Here is a 24,996-nt window from a genome sequence, read left to right as displayed (position 1 = left end):
CTCTAAAAAAACCACTAGAGGGAGGAGCGAGCTGCCGCAGCTGCTTATAAAAAACTAATAACAGCAGAGGCACGGGAGGCTCACCAAATATTAAGAATGGCGCGGCAGAGAGAGCGAGCTGCGAGGGCTGCACAACTAGCTGTCGCGCGCGCTAAAAAAGCACGAGACCACGCTACTGCAACTATATAAAAAGCTTATAATAAGTAGAATACTACTAAACAAAAAGCTTTATCAAATCAGAATATAAAAATATTAAAGCGGCGTCGTGTTGTGGAGGTTAAAAGTGGTGGTGGTGATGCATCACCACCCGCCAAGCCTATCACCAAAACCACCACCCGCGGCCGCAGTATGCGGTTGCCGAGCAAATATCAGTAGATATATATNAAATATACGATCATGCTAGTACTCCACCAAAAAATCTCGCAATAATAGCGTTTTGGTGGTGGTTAAAAGCTTCATTTTTTGGTGAGCTCGCATTTTGGTGGGGTGTTGCATTGGCTGAAGTGTTGCATTGGGTGCGCACGGACAGTAATGGTGGCGAGACCGCCGGCCTTCTCGTCCGTCCGCCTCCGAGATTCCGAGATGGCACTGCAACCACCAAAGCGTAGTCGTCGAAAAGGAGATGCAATTTCCTTTTACTGGGGTCTCCCGCAGTGGGTTTAGATGCAGTATTTTTTTTCTTTTTGCCCGCACTTGAATTTGCCCACTACACGGTTAAACTTGGCACGCTCGCCGGCCTGGCTACTACACCTGCGTAGTATGGACCTGGCTTGTTACTCCTTGCACTCGCGCACTCACTGTACAGGCTGCAGGTCCACTCTGCTAGCCATGTGAGACATGAGATACTCTTCCCACATGCTGAGGACAGCTTGTAACAGCCTGTCACTGTGTGGAATGGCGCCGTGGGTTGTTCCACATAAATACATCAACCACTCTTACGGATAAGTGCGAGGTACTGACTCTGCGCCCGCACCTTTGCATGCTGCATACGAGAGGATTCATTGCTGTCGCTAACAAACTGTATACTCATATCGCGCGTGAAAAAAATGGTGTGTTCTATCTGTGTGGAAGTGTCAAGCTGAGTTGAAGGCATCGATAGCATGGTGAGCCATCTTGAATACTGTTGTCCCTGAATATACTGCACTGACTTCGTAAGATATGGTACACACGACCATCGGAGAAATAGAATTATTTCCCCCTCGCCATCCGTCTAAATCGGTGGTTCTGGGTTGGGATCAATTAACTAAGATTCGTCCTCGGTTACCCGTTTCAGGAATCGCGACTCCGTCCGCAGCTCCCACCAACATAGTCCCAAATGACCATTAACAGTCATTCAACATTCCTGTATGCGTCTGAAAGTACTCGCTGCAATAGCAGCGCACTGGCTTAAGGACGATTTGCCGCTAGGATTGGGCTCACAACCTTCCTGACCAGGCAAACTGTGTCGCCAGCATAGGTTCTGGGAAAGTTTCTCATAACAAGTTTCCCGCGGCCTACGAGGATGCCATCACCCAGACGCTTGCTTTAATTGACAACCCAGAACTGTCTATCGATACGTCCAAAGTTATCCTGTGTGGCAGCTCAGCTAGAGGTAACCTTTTTCTCGGCGCGGCCCAGGGTTCCTAGCAACTTGTCCAGATTCTTCAGTCCCCGCCTTCATCGACGAAAGATATGATAACATCCTACCACTATACGTGGATGCAGCTCAGGAACTATCCATCGAGGATGTGCGCCTGAGTCTTATGTTCTTCGCTACAAGGGCACACTTGCCAGCAGAAGTTTTACTTATCGGCGCTATGTTGAGACGTGGCGGTTTTCGTGGAAACCTCACGTTCACCGGCCATAGCTGTGCGCAGCTTACTGGTGGGTCACGTTACCACACCGGTTCTAGGCATCAGTGCTGAGTATGATGTTCAGCCCATCCAATAGATGGAGGGTGGACGTGCAGGAAGAGGGCTAATCGGGAGCTGAAACTGATACCTTGACACAGCAATCGCTTCACACATTTCACGTGCTCTATAGGTACGCATACCTTAAGATCTCAGTCGATCGATAAAACGTTGTGGCACATCTTTAATGAGTGTTTTGCCGTTGCAGTCGTTCAGAATTCTGCTTTTGATGTCACGTTTTAGTGTCACGGTTGAGATGGCTTCTGCTCAAGGGAGCAAAAGGTCAATCTTTTGCTCCACCATAGAACTGTTCTCGCGTATTAAGCCGTGCACAATGATAGCGCAGCACTCAGCCCCAGCTAGTGTGATCTAGCCTACACAGTAAACCACTCGCAGCAGCACACTGCCCCGTGAGAGTATGCCACGCGACGCCCATGCTTGGGAGCTGAGCTCAGTCTTCGATTTAAGGTTGTTGCATGATGCTTCACTAGACGTTTGTTTTTGTAGGCTGCTGTTAGTTATACTTAGCGGAAGCGTTAGAGACTTTTAAGCGAATAGAGATGGGTAGAACTGTAAGCATAGCCCGTACTCACCACTAGGACAACGCAAAGTCTTGGTCAGAGAGTGTTTAGGTAGCGTATATAAAAGAGAAGTGGCAGCGCGATGCATTTTCAGCAGTTGCCCAACTCCACATTAACCTCTTCTCCTATCCTTTGTGTCCCACCTTTTTCGCAATGTTTTTGACACTCCCCATTTCTCTTTCTCTCTTTATCACCAGCCAGATCTGCCATGCTGTACCACTCATCACCCCTCGTGGTCCAACCACGGCGTGTCCTTCACAAAGGCTATATGCATCTGAGCGAACTTGTATACCATACGTGGAAAAGAAGGACATCGCCGGTATCAGCTTTAACCTCTACACCTGGACCGTTCTAGACTCCCCGAACACTCCTGCTGGGGACAGCTCGTATCTTGCTCCACTCGTCAAGGCGGCTGAAGATGTCTTGCCTTTCTATGCAACGCTCATGAAATCTAAGATGAAGACTATCAATGTATTTCTTACAGAAGAGTTCGAAGACCGTGGGGTCACAGATTTCTTATCAATGGATCCGAGCATCTGCAGCATCCGAGTGGGGAACAGGCTACCTCTCGACAATGGGTCGGTCCAAAAGACACTCGCCCACGAACTGTACCACTGTGTTCAAAGAACATTTCAGCCAATAAAACCGTTCAAGGAATCGGCATGGTGGAGCGAAGGGTTGGCCGAGTACTTTGGCAATGTTTTCTTTCCAGGAACCAACGGCGGACATATGCCATCGTATAATCCAAAAGCGCAGCTTTGGAGGAACACCTATGGCGCCAGTGTGTTCTTCCAATATTTGTCTGGTACCGTTTCCGATGTGGACATCCACAATTGGGGCATCGTCCAGCCAGATCTCAGGTTACCGCAGGGCGTAGAGGCTAGCGTATCTCAAGACAAATTCATTACCGATGCGTTTCCAAGCTTCGCGGCACAGTTTGCGGACGGGAACATCAAGTACAAGAATAAGCAAACGGTCGTCGCCAATATACCTACTCCGAGATATCTCGACAATATCCCTCCCAAGCCTGGTGTCTACACAAAGAATACGAGATTGGGCTCCTTTACCGTTCTGGAGAAGTTGGAGTTGACTTTGCCAAAAAACCGCAAGATTTCCTTCAGGTTCGACACGCAGGACAGCCAGACCGTGCTACAGTACCGCAAGGCGAGCGAGCAGAATTGGAACACTGCGAACAAGGGAGTAGAGACTCTCCTCGAGCAAGGCACTTGCGAGTACGTCTTCCTTGCGACTTCCACATCACACGACAATTTCAACCAAGCCTTCAATTTGCCGATTACTTTCACAGTGAAGAAAGCACCGAAGAATCGTAAGCATAAGCGTGACGACGTGGGGAACTCTATCCTCGTTGGAATCCAGAGCGGAGGAATCGCCCAAAACAGCTCAGTGACCTCAGTGACCTCAGTTACCCCAGTCACCACAGTCACCACATTCACTACAGCTACCATATTCACTACAGCTACCATATTCACCACAGCCACCGTAGTTACCACAGTCACTGCAGTTGCCACAGCCGCCACAGCCGATCGAGTCACTCCAGTCACCCCAATCATCCCAGTCACCACAGCTACCCCAGTTACCACAGCTACCCCAGTTACCACAGCTATCCCAAATACCACAGCTATTCCGGATACATCAGCCGTCCCAGATATACAGGGCGCAGTAGAAGGCGCAAATGAACAATGGCAGACCATCTTCATAGATGGCAGTGAGCCATACGAGGACGACCAAGAGGGGGGCAGCTGCGAGAACCAATGTCTCGTTGGAAATTGGCATCTCGACGTACCCAGCATGCAAAGTTTCCTAGCGCAGAAAATCCCCGCATCGGTTGCCACACAAACTCCAGTAACGATCACGAATCTCGCCGTGACGGGCTCGTCAACCTTCAGCGTGACATCGAGCTTGGCTAGCTCGTGGATTTTTGACCATCTCGACATCTCTTACGATGCCACTGCTGACAACGTGGCCTTCCACACTCTGATGGATATCACTGGCTCATTGGACGGAAAGGTAAAGCTGAGTGGAGATGATATGTTCTCCTGGGAGAACATTCAGTCAACAGGAGCAATCAAAACGACGACCTCCGTTTTTGGCATACCTCTTGAACTAGATTTTCCATTGAGTGAGCAGTACGGAGTAAGTACACAGGTACAATATATCTGCGAGGGTGATACATTGCAGATGGCTGGGTATGTCGATGGGGGGTATCAGTGGGGATACACTTGGTCAAGAGATGTTATCGTGTGAGGACATCTTCGCACAGGGTAGGATCAGAACAGTAGTTTTACGGGGGTCCGTCTTTGTTATAAGGCGTACCAGATTTGCTCTTCCCTTTACAGCAGTGGACTCGTATTCGTACCAACATCGAGCATAGTGAGAGTGAGAACTTGAAAGGATGCATACCTGAATAGATGCAAGTGTTGCCGAATGTCGAGGAAACATGCAATGCGGTACTGCAGACGCTCGAAGGCCACTTGCATTACCCTTTATAAAAGCACTATTAGCTTTAGATATGTGTTAGAAAGAGAAAAGGCAAGAGTAGCAGCGGCAGATGTTATGCTCTCCAATCCTAGCCTGCTTCATCTGAGCAGATAACATGTCAATGGAGTCATTGATGGCGGCCTGATCTTCAGCTGAGATAAACCAGGCTCCGCTGGGCGAGCTTTCGTCGTCCACCCGTCTTCGAACCATTCAATACTTGCTCAGCCTGACTTACAAGTTCCCTCTCAACCAAGGATGCCCAAGCAACTCCCTCGCGGTCCAATAATCCTCAGGTCTCCACTGCAACATGCACCTCACAAACTGCAAGAACTCTTCTTTCTTCTCTCCATCGTGATTCTCTTCTTACGCCTCTAACGTCAAGCCTTCCGGTATGCTTATCTGAGCTACCCAATTGCCTAATGGAACTTTGGTTGGCTTCATATGGTACTTTGGGAGCGCAATCTCACCTTCACAATCGAAGAATTCTTTACTCCACGCTCCTCTTTCTAACATATCCATCGGCGGAGGCCACTAGCGAATATCTGCCCTTGTTTGTTTTTCTTTGCAACTTTTTATTCTTTGCCCAACTCATGTAGGTCACGTGCGGAGGTCTTGGCATGTTCTTAGAGTGCATGTGCACTGCGGCTCACCATCTATACAATCAACCCCAAGCAAGGTTGCACATGACCCCTGACGGCTGCCATGTCAGCTTTCCAACTTCACTTTTACGTATCTCCACATGTATACACGTTTTTCCTCGACCCCACATGCCAGGTAGCGACAGCGAGCCGGGCCGAATGTTTGAAACGGGCTCGCGTGGGCGGTCACGATAGGCTGGTGAGGGCTGGTCAGCCTCGGTGGACCCTTGTCGGCATTCCTGGCGGCCAGGGGCAGGCACACCCTATGGCGTCACTGACCGTTATCAAGTTGCAACTTCTCTCCCGCACTGGCAGCATCCACCATCCAGCAGCCAGCAACCAGCATCAGCCAAGGTTTCAACATATTTCTTGTTTGCCCTGCATCGCCCCGCCACAATGCGCCCCTCGCACTTCCTCAGCCTTGCTTTCAAGAACCCTCACGACCCTCTCGCCTCATCGCCGTCTTCTCAACATCATCATCCCTCTGACCTGAGTCCTCGGGTCCTTGCATCTTGCACCCTACACCCACACATCATTCCCTGAGCACCAATACCTGTCCTGTGACTGCGCACACTGGATGCGCAATCACAGCTCGTCATGCCTGCTACTCGCCTTTCAAACAGTGGCACCCAGCCTATAATGCCCGTTTCTATCGCTCGCCTATGCTCCGCATTCTTCCTACTGGGCGGACTGCCTTTGGCAGAAGGGTTACACCACATGGCAATGAAGGCGCCACCAAGAACCAATCGAAGAAAATTGGATATTACCCCCTTGCTCGTCACGAACCGTTGCCCCGAGAGCATCTGGCCGGGCATCTCGACTCAATCCGGCTCAGGGCCAAGCGAGAACGGGTTTGAATTGAAGCCTGGAGAGACCAAAAATCAGACCGTGTCCGAAGACTGGCAGGGCCGGTTGTGGGGGAGGACCAATTGCTCATTCAACGATGACGGCTCGGCTGCAGCATCAGGGCGGGGGAAGGCTTGTGCAACCGGAGACTGCGCAGGTGCTCTCAACTGCAAGACTGGTGTAGGTATTGGTACGATTCGCAACAAACCTCTGCTGACTCCACACAGGGCGATGTTCCTGTCTCGCTTGCTGAATTTACATTGGACGCTGGCGATGGACACACCTACTACGACATTTCATTGGTTGATGGCTACAACCTCCCAATGGCAATTGTCCTCCAACCACTTGAAAATGTCACGCTAGACGACCTCCCCCCAAATCTGACCAATCCATCCTGTCAGGGAACAGACGGCCTCCTTGCCCCTCAAGGCTATGACCCGTATTCGGAAAATCCGAATTTTCTCAGCACAAACTCTTCATTTCCGCTTCCATTTGACCAGGACGTGGATGGAAATAGGATTTCCAGGTGGTGTCCCTGGGACTTGCAGCAAACCCCTCCGAAGAAGCCTGGCGACGGCGTCTATCCCTACCCAGACGACAACATCAAAAGACCTCAGTTCAACCCTTGCTACTCCGCCTGTGCAAAGAACAATCGACCCGAGGACTGCTGTACCGGAAAATACGGCTCTCCTAGCTCGTGCTCGCCGAGCCAGTACTCCAAGAACGTCAAAAAAGTGTGCCCAGATGCTTACAGTTATGGTACGTTCCAAACATACTGTACGAAGGAGCCATGACTAATATTCTATCTTAGCTTTTGATGACCAGAGTTCGACTTTTATTATTCCATCTGGTGCTGGATTTGAGGTCGTTTTTTGTCCCGGCGGTCGCTCCACGACAATTCTCATGACAAACAAGGATGAGGTGCAGCAGTTGGCACAGCAAGGAAGAGTTGATAAGCAAGCTACTATAAGCCTGATGGGCACCCGGACTAGCAAGGTTCGCAGGAGTGCTGCTTTGGCGGCGTATCAGCTAGATTGGGGTATGCTGGCAGCCGCTGTCGTCACCACAACCACTGTCATAAGTGCACAATTTTTGTAGCAAGACACTGCTACAGTTGACCATTTGTGGGTCTAGAAAACGCCCAATACGGCTCGTACTGTTCTGTGCTTGGATAGCTATATACCCTGCGTCGCGAATCAATTATTTCATCCTCATCATTCATCGATGCCAGTGGTTTCCCCGCTTCTTGTGGAAGGACCACTTTTCCTTGTGTACTTGGTATCTCCGTGGAGTATCTATATAGGGAAAATGAAGTGCATCTTACATACGACGTCCCGTACCGGATTGTTGCTCAAGGTAAACTTTCAGTATTGCGCTTCGGTCCTTTTGCTCATACAAACGGAGGGCTACGTCCGCGGCCATGGTGGCCCGATACATACGCCCTTTACTGTTCTCTCGAGATACTACCAATCAAATCGTTGGAGAAACATTCATGTTCGGTCTTCAAGAGCGAGCGTACGATACTCGACGCAAAATCATTATTCTATGCTGCGTGGGCTATGACCACCTAGAACACTGGCATTACAGTCGCTAACCGACCCAACACCGCCTCTTATGACTACGTATGACACGGAACAATCCACACCGATCTCGTCTTGGATTTCACATTCTGCATCTGTACCGCGTGGTCTGTCGACGGGGTACAACGCCGGCCTAGCGTCATGTTTTCCGACTGACCGACCCACTAAACGCGCTTGCCTAGCTGGTTTGGCACCGGACCACCACCTCCGCACACCTAATCCGGACCACCGCTTTGTGTCATGCATTGCTCGATGTGTCTCCGCGCGGCATGTCGTACTCCGGCAAAGTCCACCATTTGTTATATATGCTGAAGAGACCCTTTGGTGTTTTCCAAAGGACAGTGCGTCGCTGCTTCATCACTCATTCTGCTCATCTGCAGTTCCGGCAACGAATTGAGGTTCGCCAACGTGCTGGCCAACTCGGAAAGTAGCCACCATGGCAAGGAACCAGGCTTTCAACGCCCATCGATTGGCCGAGGGCTGGACCTTTAAACAGGCTGACGATGCCGAAAATGGCTGGATGCCAGTGAAGTCAGTGCCTACAAATGTCCACCTAGACCTAATGGACAATGACAAGTATGTTTTGAACTAAGCAAAGAGGAATACTATCGTTTGGAAAGGGCTTACAAGACACAGAATTCCAGACCCATTTCTAGGTTTCAATGAGCTCAAAGCTGAGTGGGTAGCTGACAAAGTGTGGAAGTACAAGGTTGAATTGCCCAAAGTACCTCAAGCACAGCAAGGCACTGTGCATGTCCTAGCATTTGATGGCTTAGACACTTTTGCAACCGTCAAGCTCAATGGAGCAGTCATCCTCGAAAGTAACAACATGTTTATCCCACACCGCATCGATGTTACCCAGAAGCTCGGATCCGACAAGAACATCTTGGAAATCGACTTTGCATCTGCTCGCCTTGAGGCCATCAAAATCAAGGACAACCACCCCGAGCACAAATGGGTTGGGTTCAATGGCGATATGGCAAGGCTTGGTGTAAGGAAAGCTCAGTATCACTGGGGTTGGGATTGGGGCCCAATCCTCAATACGTGTGGCCCGTGGCGTGAAGTGCGATTGGAAACCTACGCAGCCAGAATCGAAGATTTGAGAATCGACTACCAACTCGACGACAGCCTGAAGTCGGTTCAGGGGACGATATCGGCAGTCATCGAAGGCTCCTCGGCAGACAGTGTCTGCTTCAACGTGTTTGATGGAGAGACGAATGTGTTTAGGGAGACGACAAAGATCAGCAACGGCGTGGCGAATGTGGATTTTCATGTCAATAGCCCGAAATTGTGGTATCCCCACGGCTACGGTGGGCAGCCTCTCTACACTTTTACTGCAACGGCACTGGCAGATGGAGCAGAACTGCATCAAACATCACGTAGAACAGGGTTCCGAAAAGGCGAGCTTATCCAACAGCCCGATGCCATTGGAAAGAGTTTTTACTTCAGAGTCAACGGCGTCGATGTCTTCTGTGGTGGCTCAGACTGGATCCCTGCAGACTCATTTACCCCTAGAGTGAGCGAAGACAAGTATCGCAAATGGCTCGAGATGATGGTAGATGGGTATCAGGTAATGATTCGCATATGGGGCGGTGGCATCTGGGAAGAGAATATCTTTTACGACATCTGCGACGAAATTGGTGTTTTGGTGTGGCAGGATTTCATGTTTGGTTGCGGCAACTATCCCGCCTTTCCGGACATTCTGCGATCAATCAAGGAAGAATGCACGGCCAACGTCACCCGACTGCGACACCACCCATCGATCATCATCTATGCTGGCAACAATGAGGACTATCAGGTGCAAGAACAATTTGGCCTGACCTACGATTACGAGGACAAGGACCCGGAGAGCTGGCTCAAGACTGACTTCCCTGCGCGGTACATTTACGAAAAGGTACGTGCGTCGTAGATGCTGGCAAATCCCGAGTCAGTGATACTAACGGGCATGCAACCAGCTGCTACCTGACGTCGTTGCCGCGGAGAGCCCGCATGTACCGTATCACCCGGGCTCACCATGGGGCGACGGGCTCCAAACATCCAACCCTACAGTGGGTGACATGCATCAATGGAACGGTAACGGTCCCCATATTGCACCAGGTTCAACAAACTAATAATGCAATGCATCTAGTGTGGCATGGGAGGCAGGAAAAGTACCAAATCTTTGATACCCTGGGCGGGCGTTTCAATAGCGAGTTTGGTATGGAGGCGTTTCCCCATATCGATACGATCAAGTACTATTGCACCGATCCTTCGCAACTGTACCCACAGAGTCACATGCTCGACTTTCACAACAAGGCAGATGGGCACGAGCGGCGAATATCAACGTATCTAGTGGAGAATTTCCGCACCAAGACGGATTTGGAGGTATGCGCCGCGCTGAACGATTACCTGGTTCATGGTCGAGAACTATGACCAAGTGGGGTCGCAATATAGGCTGTATGAATGCTAACAACGAATAGTCTTTTATCCATCTCACCCAACTCTCGCAGGCCGAAGCGCTAATGTTTGGCTATCGAGGCTGGAGGCGTCAGTGGGGACAAGATAGGCACTGCGGCGGCGCGCTGGTCTGGCAGCTCAACGACTGCTGGCCAGTCACTTCGTGGTCGATTGTGGACTACTTCCAGCGCAAGAAGCCAGCGTATTACGCAATGCGCAGGGTGCTTGCGCCCATTGCAGTTGCTGTCAAGCGGGCGCACTTTGATTGGAGCGTGGTGCACGCAAGAGTGCCCAGCACGAGCGACTTTGAAGTCTGGGTCGCGAACCAGAAGCTAGAGGAGGTTACGGCGACGGTTGAGTTGCGGTATATTAGCGTTACGAGTGGAAAGGAGATTAAGGACAAGGTGGTCAAGAAGGACATGAAGCTGGCTCCGAACGGTACGACGGACATGCTGTCGGGCACGATTGACAACCGGAACGAGGAGCCGCATGTCCTAGCCGTACGCATATGGGTCAATGGGGAGATTGTGTCGCGCGACGTGGATTGGCCGCAGCCGCTCAAGTACCTGGACTTTGACAGTCGAGGCGTCGAGGTAATACCGCAGGGCGAGACGATTGTAGTCAGAGCCCAGAAGCCGACAAAGGGCCTAGTTTTCGAGGAGCGCTCGGGCGTCCTGATACACGACAGTGCTATAGACATTGTCCCTGGTGATGAGCAGGTCATCAAAGTGAGGGGACTAGGTAAGCAGGATGAACCACTACGGTGGACATATCTGGGCAAAGACTAAAAGGTCAGCATATGCGTATGCATCGGGGGCGGGTATGATCGGGAGATGATTGATGATGATGATGATGGGGGCTAGGAACGGTGGCAAAACGGTGGGATTATGCAAGAGTTATTATCAGATTAGTACCCAGTCCGACATGGGGACAGGCGGCTACTACTTTGACGGATAACGTAAGTAAAGAGTTTGTGTGAGAGAGAGTAAGAGGATCTGGTCAGCCCCGTGTCGTGTGTCGATAAGATTAAGATTGAAGATTGGGGGGAAAAACCCCGGCGGGGTACTTCCCCCCCTCTCCTCCCACCCCATGAAAAACTTAAGTCCTGTAGGATTTTTACCAGATCGTTCGTGTGTGTGTGTGTCTATGTAAGTATAACGTGTGTTCGTGTAATGCGTGATCCAAAAGAGGTTTAATCGCACACAAAACAAAAGTTATTATATGCAAGGGCACCCAAAAAAAAAGACTCGAGAGAGAGAGAGAGATGAAAAAACGATTTGAGGCGGAATACAAGCTTTGGTCGAGTAGAAGTTACATCTGGCGGGTATATGTGAGGCTAGTATAGGCGCGCGCGCGCTGGCTGGGCTGTAGTTTGTGTTAAGGCTAGCTAGCCAAGCGTTCCATATGAGGTGTGTCAACGTCCAAGGGTAAATTAAACGGCCAGCTCGGCATTGGTCGGCATGCTGGCCGTTTAGAGGAGGGGGAGTGGAGAGGGTCTGCCAGGTGCCATGTATGGTAGCCGCATGCCGCGTACAGGGAGGTGGAGAAGGGGGAGAAGGAGGATGAGGATGAGGAGGAGGGGGGGGAGGGGTGTGTGGTGCGGCGAACGGCGGACGGTGTCTTGGTCGGTCCAGGCGTGCTGTTGACCCGGGCGTTGAAGGGTAGGCCCTGGATACTGGTAACATGGTACGTAAAGAAATACGCTCATGGTAATAGCATGGGTGTTGTAGTCAGTAGTCTGTCAGCAAGAAGGTGGCGGTACAGCAGTAGTGGGCTGGGGAGTCGCTGGATCGCAAGGGGGAAGGGGGGGGTGTGGGTGCCAGAGGGCGTGTGCAGCGTGCATTCACTGACGGATCGGCTGCTGGTTTCCCGAGAGAGCGGGTGTATGAGGAAGAGTGTGTGTGAGCACTTACGACTAGGTTTGGGTTTAGGTTCACGATCACCAGGAATACGCCCGCTGTCCGGCCTCATGAATACGAGGGGCGCATTACCATTGTTACTTACCATACGGCCAGGCCCAGCTGTTGGTTGTGCGATCGAGGGAGCCGTCTGCCTCATCGTGGCGGGAAGGATGAGCCGCACCTTGGTGAAACGCGCAGTCTGACGGACAGATCCATGGTCCAAGGCAGAGGCAAAAGAAAGATTAACAAGATGAAGCCGGTGTTGGATCACGGCTCGGTGGATGGGTTCATCACGGTCGCAGCGCTTCTGGACGTCTTCTCGAAGGCCTGGGGGGAGGGGGCCGGCGGCGCGTCCCATGGCATGGCATGCCCATCTCCAATCTCGCTTGGCTGCGCAGACGCAATCGTTCCCGTCCGCCCGTGTCCAACGTTCGCCTGTTTTTTTTCTCCTCCACCTGCAAACCCTGCTGCATGACTATGGGCCCTCCAGGGGGCGGGGAGGGAGGGTTCAAGGGCTATAATGCGGGGACTATACCCTCGCTCGTGGGCCGCTTTGGCTCGTCTTTTTCCATTACTATCACTCCGGCCTTACTATGCCATCCGCTAGCTGCCGCACAGTACACCACCTCGACGCCCAAGCCCCAAGCATCATGACGGCACCCGCCTGAGCCTGCGCTGCCAGATGCTAAACCGCCCCAGACCCATTTGCCTCCACAAGCAATCTTGCTGAAGCCTGTCCGTGGCATGCCTTGTGCGAGGCTGTCCGCTTGCCCTCCCCCCCGACCCCGTTCAAATCGTCTCTGATATATCAGCCATCCCGGTCTCAACGCCATCCCTAGTCCCACTCGAGCTATATTGCATCTCGGCCTACCACTGGTACATCCCTCATACCATCTTCTTGGCTAGTTGTATCTTGTCGTCTACCGCCCACGCCACCTCTATTTGACTGTACCTACGCCTCGACCTGCCTCCTGGGTCCGCAATCACTTGCCGTGCAGAACATTCTGCGCCGCACCTCCCAACCTCCCTCCCCTTGTCTGCCGTCGTGCATCGCACGATCTACCCGGGTACCACCGAAACTATCGCATCATGTTCCACACCTTTCAGTCCTCTGTCGGTGTGCGTCTGCCTGGTGGAGAGAGTGAGAGCCCGGGAAAACCATCACGACACCCAGGTTCCCGCCGCATTTCCACCAGCAACGCCTGCGTCGAGTGTAGAAGACGCAAAATCCGGTGCGATGGCCTGCAGCCGTGTGGTCAGTGCCAATGGTACCAGCACCCAGAAGCATGCGGCTACTCAAAACCTGCCCAACGAGTCGTGCCCAGCAGAAAGTAAGTAATAGTAGTAGTAGTAGTAGTAGTAGTGTACCACTCGAACCCCCTCTTGTTTTGATATCTTGTACTGACCAAGGGGATAAAGACTTCTCGAAAAGCTTTCCAACAACATTGAACAGTACAAGAGTGTTCTCACCAAACTCTATGGAGTAAAGAGCCTCGAGTCATTGACTGATCTTCCGCGTGAAGAGCTCCTGGAATTGGCTCTCTCCTCTGCACCAACAAACGCAACAACATCACCATCGGCAGCAACTACGTCTGCAACAGACTCACAAGCCCTGTCTGATGCCCGAACAGTGTCTGAAGCCCCTGAGAGCCTCGAGGCGCTTGAACAGGCGCCTCCCGAAGATCCGTACTGGGACGAGGCACGCAAGCACCAGCTCAGAGTCCAGGGTATCTCTGATGATGTAAACGGTCTTTCCATGTCGGTGGATCGGCTGTCGTCCTACGTTGGCATCTCTTCCATCACAGCGGCACTGAAAGTCATCATTCGCTGCGCTCCACAGGCAAAGTCGCTCATTTCACACAGCCGGCAGGAGACGGCACTTCCGAGCCGTGCAGGTTCTCCAAAGCCTGAGTTGACAGACACCAATCCAGATGCCTTGCCGTCGCTTGAGCAGGGCCAGGGGATGATTGAGATCTACTTTGACCGTGTACATCCGTTCTTTCCAATGATTGATGAGGGCAAGTTCTGGTCTACCTATCTCTACGGCAACCGCAAAGACTCAGCATGGCTGGCCCTACTGAACATGGTCTTTGCAATGGGTTCGCTTGCATCGTCGGGTGCTGATAATGAGGCACACTATGTGTACTTTAGTCGATCGCGAAGGCACCTATCTCTGGAGTCGTTTGGGAGCGGTAACCTGGAAGTACTGCAAGCCCTGGCTATCATGGGTGGATACTACATGCACTACCTCAACCGCCCCAATGAGGCACACTCGCTTATGGGCGCCACACTTCGCATGGCTACTGCGTTAGGACTACACCGCGAGTATTCGGAGAGAAGTGATGCGAGCGGACAGTTCATAGTGCCAGGTGAAAAAGACTCGATTTCTCCTGAGATGAGAAGACGCATCTGGTGGAGTCTCTTCTGTCTCGACTCTTGGGCATCAACTACAACAGGTCGACCTTCACTAGGGAGAATGGGACCTTCCATTACCGTCCTCAGACCTGGAATGGCGGAGAACTCTGTAAGTACCAAAACCCCTGCTACTTTCTATATCTGTAACTAATCTGTCCCCCAGGTACACAACATGTCGCCCGACAACCCTCATTTTATCTCACAACTAAAGGCCCTTCCTTTGACCCATGCCTCTGCGTTTTGTCAGATAGCTACTAGAATACAGGACCGTCTTGTCGAATGCCCGATCCTACCTTCTGCAGAGACAGCTAGCTACGACGCCCAGTTGGTCAAGTGGAACGATGAGTTGCCTTCTATCCTTTCAAACACGAACGAGCCATGTCCCGAGTTCATGCGTCGAGTACGACTGGTTATGAAGTGGCGGTTGCAAAATATTCGCATCATCCTCCACCGACCCTTTTTGCTCGCTGCTGCGCTTCGACGCGCACCGTGGGCTGCTCTGAGCACAGAAGAGAAGGTTGCAGTCAGGAAGTGCCGACAGATTGCCTGCCAGACGATTGAAGATATGAGTCAAGAGTGCATGCCTGATCTGATATCGTGTTGGAACGCCGTATGGTTCTGCTTCCAGGCTTGCATGGTTCCACTCGTGTCACTCTTCAGCGACGCAAGTATGCCCGACGAGACGGAAAAGTGGAAAGCCAGCATCGAGACAGCACTGGCGTTTTTCGGACAGGCCAAGGACTGGAGCATCGCCGCCAAGCGAAGCTGCGATGTTGTCACACGACTATATGCCGCATACAAAACCCACGCTTCCACAGCATCCCACCAGCCCCAGACCATCGTATCACCAATCATGTATCCGCAGCAACAGAGTCACCACCAACAGATGCATGCCCAATTTACCGTCCCCGGAACACAGGCACCTGCAATGCTCAACACGGACGCCGCCGCCGCCGCCTACGCACAGCACGCCGCTACATTTGCCCACTACAATCCCGCCACCCCTACCTGGGCAGCACCAAGGAACGACCCTACTATCCTCAACAACTTTTGGGACGACATGATGTGGGACACCAACATGCCTGATCTGCTCGACCCACCGTTTGGACTCAGTAACGAGTACGACTATGCTCATGCTGTCCAGGAGTCTGGACCCGGTGCACCGTGCTGGATGAATGGAAACTAGGACTTGGCCAGTTGGAGAAAGTATAACCACAGCGTTTGATTAGTACCAGAACGGATGTACATCCGAAAAAGGGTATTACATGAACCCTTGGGTTGCCTGCTATGTCAAAAGAGAAAAAAAAGAAAGCCAAGACAGCTAGCCCCCGTGGCGGACGGATCCGTCCACTTTCCATGAGAACCAAAGCACGAAATTTGTGGCCAATGGGAGTTTGCACCGACACATGTATCCTCTGTGTGTGTCCAACTCGCCGATTTCATTCGGCCTTTGGGGCGGCCTCCGATCCGGGATACCCCCCCGTTGGTTATTTTACTTACAAACATAAGCGAGGCATAAGATATTATACGTAAGAAACAAGCGTCTTTTTTTTTCTCTTCTTCTTACTTTTTTGATTACTACTGCGAGAAATTACCGTAGTAGGACGGAATGTTCCGCGATTTCACTGGGGCAGAAGAGAGGAAGGGATGGAGTGGTTAGATGGCGGAGGTGTTTCGCTATACCGGGGAGATAGTCCGGGGGTTTTTTTTTCTTCGTGATGACCGAGATTTTTCGGGGATGATGGGACGAGGATGGTGTGACGATTGAGGTGTACGGATCAGAGTTTGGTAGGTGGGTTCATTGGGGGGGTGGTGTGATTGATGGATGGTGAGGATATACGTGGTTTGGGTTTGTCTTCTTTTTTTTTCTTATTCGTCACTTTGATTCATGGCTTTGTCTTCTTCCTCTTCTTTTCTTCACGTTTTATGACAGCGTTGGAGGGTTTTTTTCACATCATTTCTCTTCTTCATACCGCATTTTGCATGGATGCATCCATCTTCTTTTCTCTTCTATTTCTCTTCTTCGCGATTCCCCCATTTATCATTATCATGCACTCATGTTACAAAATCACTTTTTATGATCCTTTCATCACCGCATTCGGCGGTAAGCATGTACGATTTAGCCTTTTCTTCTTACTATTCCTTTCTTGTTATTATTTCTCATCTCTGCGCGCGTAGGGGCTATTCTGTTAGAGACGAGAGGGGCTTGTTTGCATCTTGATACCCGGAATTACTGGTTGCAGCTAAATTGGCATGAAGCGGAGGTGAGGTTTGGGAGGACAGGGGTGATATAGGCGCCAAGAGATGTAGGCACGTCACAGCGAACACGTAGCTTAGAGGTAGTAGACAGTACTTAGTGGATACAAAGCGAAGTGGCAGTGTCCTGGGCGTGTATGCATAAACAGTCAGACTTGGCTTCTTGTCCGCATCTTGGCCTCCGGTGTTCTTGTGCTACATGTGATGTGCGGAGCCCAGCGGGTGCTTGTTATCGATAAGACGCGGAGTTGGCACGGCGTCATGGCGAGCATGGGGAAGGTTGACAGATGGTTGACAGAGTCTACCGTTGATCATCTTACTACAAACATGTAGGTTTGCAATAGCAGTGAAGTGTTTTTTTTTCATTGCACAAGACGTTGGTCTCGTGCAAACTTACCATGTATAGTAAAGGCAATGGGTGACAGCACCTCTCTCCACCACCAATGCTCCCCACGTGCGCCGTATCCAAGACCCAAGCCTGGCCCTTACGCCGTCGATCTTAGCCTGGCACCTTGGCCACCACCGGACCAATGTGACCGCTGTCTTGCCGTCGAGGGCGACGGCAGTTAGCCACGATGATTTGTACTAGTAAATAGAGATAGGCGTGCTGACAGCCAGACGTCTTCTTGCTCTCCTCTCTCTTTCACGCTCGCACTTCTCCCATTGCGATACGGCATAACGCTACGTCACCGCAACAATGTCATCGGAACCCGATCTCCACCGTGCCATATCCATGAAACCACATCCGTTCCACACCCACCCGGATCGCATAGAACGTGCGTCTAGCCCACACGTTCATCTTACTCCTGCCGGCAGCTCCTCGCACGGCAACGATGCAACCCGAGGCAAGACAGGCGCCAGCAGCACAGCAATTGACCGCTCGCCCTCCACCTCCACCGACCATCATGCCCGCCATGTCGCCGTCGCCGCCGCCTCCTCGGCCAATGCTGCAGACGTAGAATCGCAGTCGCCGCCCGCCTATACGCCCGACACAGACCCGTACAGGCTGGCCGCCGCCATCAAGCCCGAATCCGAGCTCGCCCTGATCCGCGCCAACACGTCTCGCAAGCGCGACGGCTGCGGCCCCATCACCCTCAACGCGAAGTCGCGCGCCGCAAAGAAACTCGAGGAATTCTACTCTGCCCAAAATGAAAACATTGAGCGCCTCCTCAAGCCCGTCGATGACCACCGGCGCGCCGCCAAGGAAGAAGGGGATGCAAACCAATTGAAATACAAAATCGCAGTCATCGGCTCGTTTGCCGCGAATATCATCCTAGCCGTCCTCCAGCTTTATGCAGCAATCTCGTCGCAATCCCTCTCCCTCTTCACCACAATGGCCGATTCCCTCTTCGACCCTTTATCCAACCTCACCCTGATCCTGTGCAACCGCGCCGTCGCCCGCGTCGACGCACGCAAGTTCCCTTCTGGCAAAGCCCGCATCGAGACGGCTGGCAACCTCTGTTTCTGCGCCTTGATGATTACGGTTTCCGTTGTCATCATCGTCGAATCTATCCGTACAGTCGCTGAGCATTCCGGTCCGGAGACCAACGATTTCTTTCTCCCCTCCGTCATCGCTGTTGCCATTGCGTTTGCCACGAAATTCAGCTTGTTCTTGTACTGCTGGGCGCTGAGGAATAAGTACAGTCAAGTGCGTATTCTCTGGGAGGACCATCGTAACGATCTCTTCATCAATGGCTTCGGTATTCTTACCTCTGTCGGTGGTTCCAAGCTGAAATGGTGGATCGATCCCATGGGCGCCATGATTCTTTCCGTCCTCATCATCTTCCTATGGTCCAGGACCGCGTATTCCGAGTTTCAACTCCTCATTGGCGTCACGGCTGATACGAGTATGTTGCAGCATATTACGTATATTTGTATGTTTTTTCTCCCCCTCCCTCCCTCCCTCCCTCCAAAAAAAACCCCCCCATAGAATGGAAAACTGACAAGGAGATAGCCATGACACACTCCCCCACCATCCTCCAAATCGACACCGTCCGCGCATACCACAGCGGTCCCCGCCTCATCGTTGAAGTAGACATCGTCATGAACCCTGATGAAACCCTACGTGCTACCCACGATGTCGCCGAGGAACTCCAAATTAAGCTCGAGTCTCTGCCCGATGTCGAGCGCGCGTATGTCCATGTCGATTATGAGACTGATCATCGACCCGAGCACTTTTTGAAGAAGGAGTTGTAAGCGTTGGCTGGGGTAAGGGAAGAGGGGAGGAGAAAGGGAGGGGAAGGTGGGAGAGATTGGTTGAAATCATGAGTGATGAATGAATGATTGTGTGAATTTGCATTTTTTTTGGTGGAAAGTTGGAAACACATTTTACCTTTTTTTTTCTCTTCTTCTTCTTCTTCTTCTTCTTCTTCTTCTTCTCCTCTCTTTACCTCTTTGATGTAATCATTTTTCGCTCGTACTTACCTTTCTTATTTATGCATTTACATTTCGTTTGGAAAATTTACTACATAGTTATCGAAAAAAAGAAAACAAAGACTGCTCATGAAGAGAAATGCGGAGAAGAAGAAGAACAAGAACAAGAAGAAAAACTTATCAATATAAACTCTTTTTTTCCCTTCTTTAATTACTAGTATTATTAAATATAAAAAAAACAATTGGAAAAATCATACCCTTACTTAAATCACAATTATATCTCTACTTGACACTACATCATTCCCGAAGGGCTGGAAAAAAAAAGAAACATACATATCATGGAAATACAGCAATTGGTTCGTTGTCATCTAATCCGAGCTATGTATATCTGCAATAACTACTAAATACATGACTGTTCTATATAAGAAGAAGAAGAAGAATATAGTAGTAGTACTTAACCAAAGAGAGAAAGAATTTCCAAAAAAAGAAAAAGACCAAGAAAAAAAACCAGGTCTTCATCGGTATGTACTAAAGCTTGGGAAACAAAAAAAAAATCAATTACATAGACTGGTAGAGAAAGTTGCCAAAAAAAAAGAGAATTGGATTTAATACTACACTCTTTTCCGGGGATTGTGTATATCTTTTTATTTTATTTATTTTTTGGAAGTGGTAAAGAAGGGATTTTTTTTTTCCCCTAAAGGGGAAAAGAAATATATATGTGAATAGAAATATATTTCACAATAGGAATCAAAAAAAATACACCTCACAGTACATCATCATCTCCAACTCACCATGTAGACAAGACAAGACAACTCACATCACATCACGCGATAAACAAACCAACACAAATATCCACGTCTATCATTACAACTATAGAGAAAAAAAAACAATCTTCTCCCCACCCACTTTGTTTCATACTTACACTGACACGCACACACACATACACAAACCACTCTTATATAAAAAAAACACCATCATTGGATAAGTGCATAGTGGGAAAACATGATGAATCGGGGGTCAATGGACGATTAAACATAAAAAAAAAGACACAGAGGACGAATAATCTATTCTTTCTCCTGGCAAAGAAGATGCTAAAACGCTCTTTCTGCCTTACAAGACTTTTGGTGCTACATGATGGTGTTGGAGAATTCGGGCTATGCGATTCGGGTTGGGGACTTGCGCATGGGGCTGGGGGGTTTTGGGTGTGCCGCAGTGTTGGGGGGATGATAAGGTGGGCCGGTGTGCAAGGGGAAGTGATGTACTCTCATCGACGCTCGTTCCTCAAGTCGTCATTGTCATTGTCGTGAGCTGCTGGAGTCGTCGATGTAATCGTCCATCCGTATCATGCTAGTCATGCTCTGGCTAACGGTCGTCTCCACATGCCGTGGCTACTCAAGCGCTTGCGATCCTGCAACATACGTTGTAGGGTCGACACGACACCTCCTTCCATTTCCATTTCCCACCTTTGGAAACAGCCAGGGGCATCGGCAATTCATCCAGAACCACGCGGGAGCAACCTCGGCCACAGAAGATCGATGCTGCAGAGTTGCGGATCTACACACGCAAATATGCTTTGATCGCAAACGTGCTGCGCAGGGCTGGAGGGAACTAGAATCCATGTTTCAGCCACGCGTCAGATAATGCCTCCATGGAGACTATCCAACATCACGACCAATACATAGCCCAACCCTACGGCGCTGGGAAGGGGGGGAGGGGTGTCAAGACGCTCAGGCCATGACACCTTGGTTGCCGCCTGGAGGAAGATGGTGTCAGTGGACTAGATAATATATACTGGGGTGACATGTCGACTCTAGTAGAGACTAGCAGGACGGAGATAGGGATTGTTGGAAAGCGACATACCAACTTGGCGCTTGATCTGCTCACGGGCCCATCGAGCAGTGTCACGAGTACGGCCACTGAAGTCTGCATTTGCGCGAGTCTCCCTTGCCAAAGCAGTGAGGAAGTCGTGACGGAAGTACTCCCTGAAGTCGCCTGCAGGGAATGCATCGGCAAGGTCACTGGGAAATGTTAGCAATCTTATTTCTTATAAAGTTTTCTTCAACACTTACCCAATGACACCACATGAAGATCGGAGAAGCGCCTCAGTGCGGTTGCTGTCCTGCTGGATGGTTCGCAGAAGATCGAAAATTGAGTCCATGTAGGGAACAATGAGCTGGGTCTTGTTGCTGCTCTTCATTGCCACAATGCATCCATCCCATGCGTCCATGATGCCCTCGCGGAGAGAGGTGATGTAGTCAATCATCTCATAGTTGCCCTCGGTTGTGATGGTCACTTGGCCGGCTTGTTGAAGAACCTGCGCAACTACAGGGAGGTATGTCTCAAAGGCGCCGTGGATGGCGTGTGCAATATCACCAAAGCACTGCAGGATCGCAGGCTTGAGCTGGTTGCCCAGAGCGGGACTTCGGAGGTTGTTGAGAAGAGAGTTCATGAATGCATCACAGTAAGGCTGAACCTGCTCTCCCAGGGATCGAGTAATGTCAGAAACCAGACCAATGGCCATGGAGCAAAGAGCAGGTTCCTCCTGGTTATTCAAGGCGTTGTACAAGAAAGGCGAGAATGCCTCCATGTACTTTTGGAAGTCCTCCTCGAGTGCGGTCGCAATGGATCCAATGGCGGCGAAAACAGTGTCTGGAACACTGGACTTGGGAGGCAGCGACGCCAACAAGCTCAACAAAGCCTGCATGATACGGTCAGACTGAGGCCTAATGTCGCCCTCGAGTCGCTGGATGATGGTCATGATGACACTGGAAAGACTGGTCTGCATTTCTTCAAGAGTTAGCTTGTCCTCGACATTAACAACCTGAGTTTGGAGCGCCATGGACTTGTCCAAGCGTTCGAGAATGACGTTCGAGAGTTCGTTGACGAGAGGAACACTGTCGCCAGCAGCATTGTTTACAAAAGAGTTGAGGACTTCGTAAGCAGCAGTGCGCAGCGTGTTGTCGGCATCGGCTCGCTCCGTGACCTGCAAGAGGCTCTGGACGCTCTGCGCAAAGTGAGGTGACAGAGGGTTGCTTTGGCATCCTGGTTCCCCGGCGAATCTATCGGCCAGGTTCATTAGAGACCAGCAGCAAGATGCGGCCATCTTGGGGTTACTGGCAAGCCCGTTGAAGAGAGCGCCAATGAGTGGTGGGAGGTGCTGCTGCGCGTCGAGTGCGCTTGGAACAGCTTCGCAAATGCGACCCAGTGCATAGGCAGCAGAGTCCTTGACGTGGATGTTCTGGTCGTCCATCATTCCAATCAGAGTTGGAAGGGCTTGCTTCACAATGGGATCTAGAACCGACTCCTCAGGTCCCTCCATGATGGCACCAAAGGCTGAAACCGACGCATCCCTGTAATGCCAATCTTCTGAACGAATGTACTTTTCGATAAAAGCCAAGACTGGGGGCATGACACCGCTTCCGACACACTGAGCCCAGAGCTGCAGACATTGGTATGCGGCACGCGATGTGTTGTACTCGTTGTCATCGGCATCCTCGTCCTGCTTGGCCATGAGCTCTAGCAGCACGGGAACAACTTCCTGAGTAGCGACACGGGCAAAGTTGAAGTATTCTCGCAGCTCAGTGGAGCCCTCTGCTTGTGCTTGCGTGTTGTCGTCTTCAATGGCGATTTCTTCCTCACAGACAGTGCACCAGAATTCTACTGCCAGCTTGGCGACATCCTCCTCGTCGCTCTTCATGCCCTGGATTGTGAGACCAAAGAGCGCCTTCTCCATGTAGAAGCGCATCTTGTCGTAGTAGAGACCCATGATGCGGTTCAAGCATCCGTATGAGCCTTGCTGAATGCGCGTGTCGTCGGCCTGTGTGGCCTCGCAGATGACCTGCATGATGTAATTGCGCTCGCCTTCATTGTCAAAGTTGGAGCGGACAAACTCGATCGAGTCGCTAAGGGCATTGATGGCGGCTACACGGACGTCGTTGTTGGTCTCCTCCTTGCGGGCACCCTGAACAACGGCAGTCAGGATGGCATTGGAGTGGTGTGCCAGGGCATCCCGCAGCTCCACGTCGTCTGTGTCACACACGAAACCAATTGTCGTGAGCGAAGATTGCTTTTGGCTGTCTGTGCCTTGGCCGACATTCTCGACAAGTGTGGTCATGAGCTCCGGCCACTGGTTGCGGGGTATCTCAATGGCGGCGACAGAGGCAATGAATTGTGCAGCGGCCGAGCCAACGCCCTTGTTGGGGGTAGCAAGTGTGCCGAGGGCCATGGCCTTGACCTGCTGTTTGATCTGGGGATCGAGGCCGAGCCATCGCTCCTGGACCTGACGTAACCGGGCGTATTCGCGGGCGGTGAAAGCGTTCTTCAGGGCCAGCGCGGCGGCCTGCCGAATTTGCGGTGCGGCCTGTTCATTTGCGAGTTCGCCACCGAGGACAGTAAGGTATTGAGGCTAGAGCGAGGCGGCCATGTTAGTGGGTGCATTGGGCAGCAGGCGGGTGTGCAGCCTTGTGGTTGGGGCGACTTACAAAGTTGGAGTCGGCAGCCTGTTGAAGCTGCTGCTCTGCGCTGTTACGAATACTGGCATCTGCACGGGGGAGTCAGCTGAGGAGACGCCCTTGAGCAAGGAAAAAGCAAAATGCAGCGTTGTGCGAGGAGGTGAGGGCGGCGTACCGGCAGCGTAGGTTCCCTCCAACACCTGGTTGATATCCATAATGGGTGAAGGGGAGCGTTTGGCGGGCTCGAAGAGAGGGGTATCTAGTGGGCGAAGAGATTAAAAGGCCGCTGGGGCGGGAATAGGCAGAAGGGAGGAGCGGCAAAGAGGGGCACAGAGAGCGTGTGTGCGTGCAGGGAAGAGAGAGAGAGAGAGAGTGGAAGAGAGAGGGAATGTAAAGGTGGAAAAAGGTGCGGTGGGCAGGTTTGTCGTAGGGAGGGAATTTGCAGCGAACGAAGGTCGAGCGTAGACAAGCCTAGTTCACGTGTTGTTTTCCTTGTTAAGGGTCTTTCTGCCCCACTACCAGGACGGCTCTTGGGAGAAGAAGAGTGTGTGCGTGTATGGGTAAAAGTGTAGACAAGAGAGGTTGAGAGAACCAGAGGAGGAGACCAGGGCAAGCAAACAGGCAGGCGGAGACAAAGGGCGTGTGTGTGGGTATGGGAAAGTATGGAAGGCGGACGAAGGTGTAGTTCTGTCTCGCCCAGGCACCGTCGACGACAGACACACAGACACTCTCCGACTCTCCCAGACATGGGCGCGCACTGCGCAGCTGTCGAGGGCAGCAGCCAGCGCCCGCCTGGCAACGGCGCATTGGCTCGCTTGCGCGTCGTGCTTGCAACTCCCCCCGCGCGCCCGACGCTCGCCCTCCCGCCTGCAGCCCTGTCTGGATACGTGCGTGGTGCTATGTGTCTACGACTTATGTAGACTGGTACTTGGTTGCGGGTACATGTCTACACTTGCTGTCTTCTTGCACATGGGGATGAAGAGGGAGCTGCCCCTCGCCGGGAACAGACACCACACCACACCACACCACACCACACATGGACATACTCCTCACGCGTCCTCTCCACCCGGAACAAGAAACCTGCTCTGCCTGTGCGTACATACTGCGTGGTACGTCGACCACAGTGAGCAT

The 24,996-nt window shown here is 51.5% G+C and overlaps 6 protein-coding genes across 6 annotated transcripts; 5 read left to right on the top strand and 1 right to left on the bottom strand.

Moving 5' to 3' along the window:
* Window positions 1-207: 207 nt before the first annotated feature.
* On the top strand, window positions 208-375 carry COCMIDRAFT_102934 (uncharacterized protein; the record flags this gene model as incomplete). The annotated part of the gene is made up of 1 exon (XM_007692625.1): window positions 208-375. A coding segment is annotated over one exon (168 nt), but the record flags the coding sequence as incomplete, so codon positions are not given.
* Window positions 376-2,623: 2,248 nt separating this feature from the next.
* Window positions 2,624-4,735, top strand: COCMIDRAFT_102909 (uncharacterized protein; the record flags this gene model as incomplete). Its single annotated transcript, XM_007692624.1, has 1 exon — window positions 2,624-4,735. The coding sequence occupies one exon, from the start codon at window positions 2,624-2,626 to the stop codon at window positions 4,733-4,735; it is 2,112 nt and encodes a 703-aa protein (XP_007690814.1).
* Window positions 4,736-6,246: 1,511 nt separating this feature from the next.
* On the top strand, window positions 6,247-11,257 carry COCMIDRAFT_102942 (glycoside hydrolase family 2 protein; the record flags this gene model as incomplete). Its single annotated transcript, XM_007692623.1, has 8 exons — window positions 6,247-6,633; window positions 6,681-7,212; window positions 7,265-7,534; window positions 8,465-8,609; window positions 8,670-9,927; window positions 9,989-10,106; window positions 10,162-10,397; window positions 10,493-11,257. 8 exons carry the CDS (start codon window positions 6,247-6,249, stop codon window positions 11,255-11,257), a joined length of 3,711 nt encoding a protein of 1,236 aa, XP_007690813.1.
* A 2,202-nt stretch (window positions 11,258-13,459) lies between these two features.
* Window positions 13,460-15,971, top strand: COCMIDRAFT_102945 (uncharacterized protein; the record flags this gene model as incomplete). Its single annotated transcript, XM_007692622.1, has 3 exons — window positions 13,460-13,701; window positions 13,790-14,894; window positions 14,949-15,971. The coding sequence occupies 3 exons, from the start codon at window positions 13,460-13,462 to the stop codon at window positions 15,969-15,971; spliced, it is 2,370 nt and encodes a 789-aa protein (XP_007690812.1).
* A 1,767-nt stretch (window positions 15,972-17,738) lies between these two features.
* COCMIDRAFT_102923 (uncharacterized protein) lies at window positions 17,739-19,237 on the top strand (the record flags this gene model as incomplete). The annotated part of the gene is made up of 2 exons (XM_007692621.1): window positions 17,739-18,915; window positions 18,996-19,237. The coding sequence occupies 2 exons, from the start codon at window positions 17,739-17,741 to the stop codon at window positions 19,235-19,237; spliced, it is 1,419 nt and encodes a 472-aa protein (XP_007690811.1).
* A 1,904-nt stretch (window positions 19,238-21,141) lies between these two features.
* On the bottom strand, window positions 21,142-24,080 carry COCMIDRAFT_39293 (uncharacterized protein; the record flags this gene model as incomplete). The annotated part of the gene is made up of 5 exons (XM_007692616.1): window positions 21,142-21,167; window positions 21,275-21,432; window positions 21,484-23,819; window positions 23,896-23,954; window positions 24,041-24,080. The coding sequence occupies 5 exons, from the start codon at window positions 24,078-24,080 to the stop codon at window positions 21,142-21,144; spliced, it is 2,619 nt and encodes an 872-aa protein (XP_007690806.1).
* Window positions 24,081-24,996: the final 916 nt, after the last annotated feature.

The sequence above is a fragment of the Bipolaris oryzae genome (assembly GCF_000523455.1).
Source record: "Bipolaris oryzae ATCC 44560 unplaced genomic scaffold scaffold_135, whole genome shotgun sequence".
Lineage (NCBI taxonomy): Eukaryota > Fungi > Ascomycota > Dothideomycetes > Pleosporales > Pleosporaceae > Bipolaris > Bipolaris oryzae.
The sequence above is the reverse complement of the archived record's forward strand: the minus strand, read 5'-3'. Positions and strand labels throughout refer to the sequence as shown.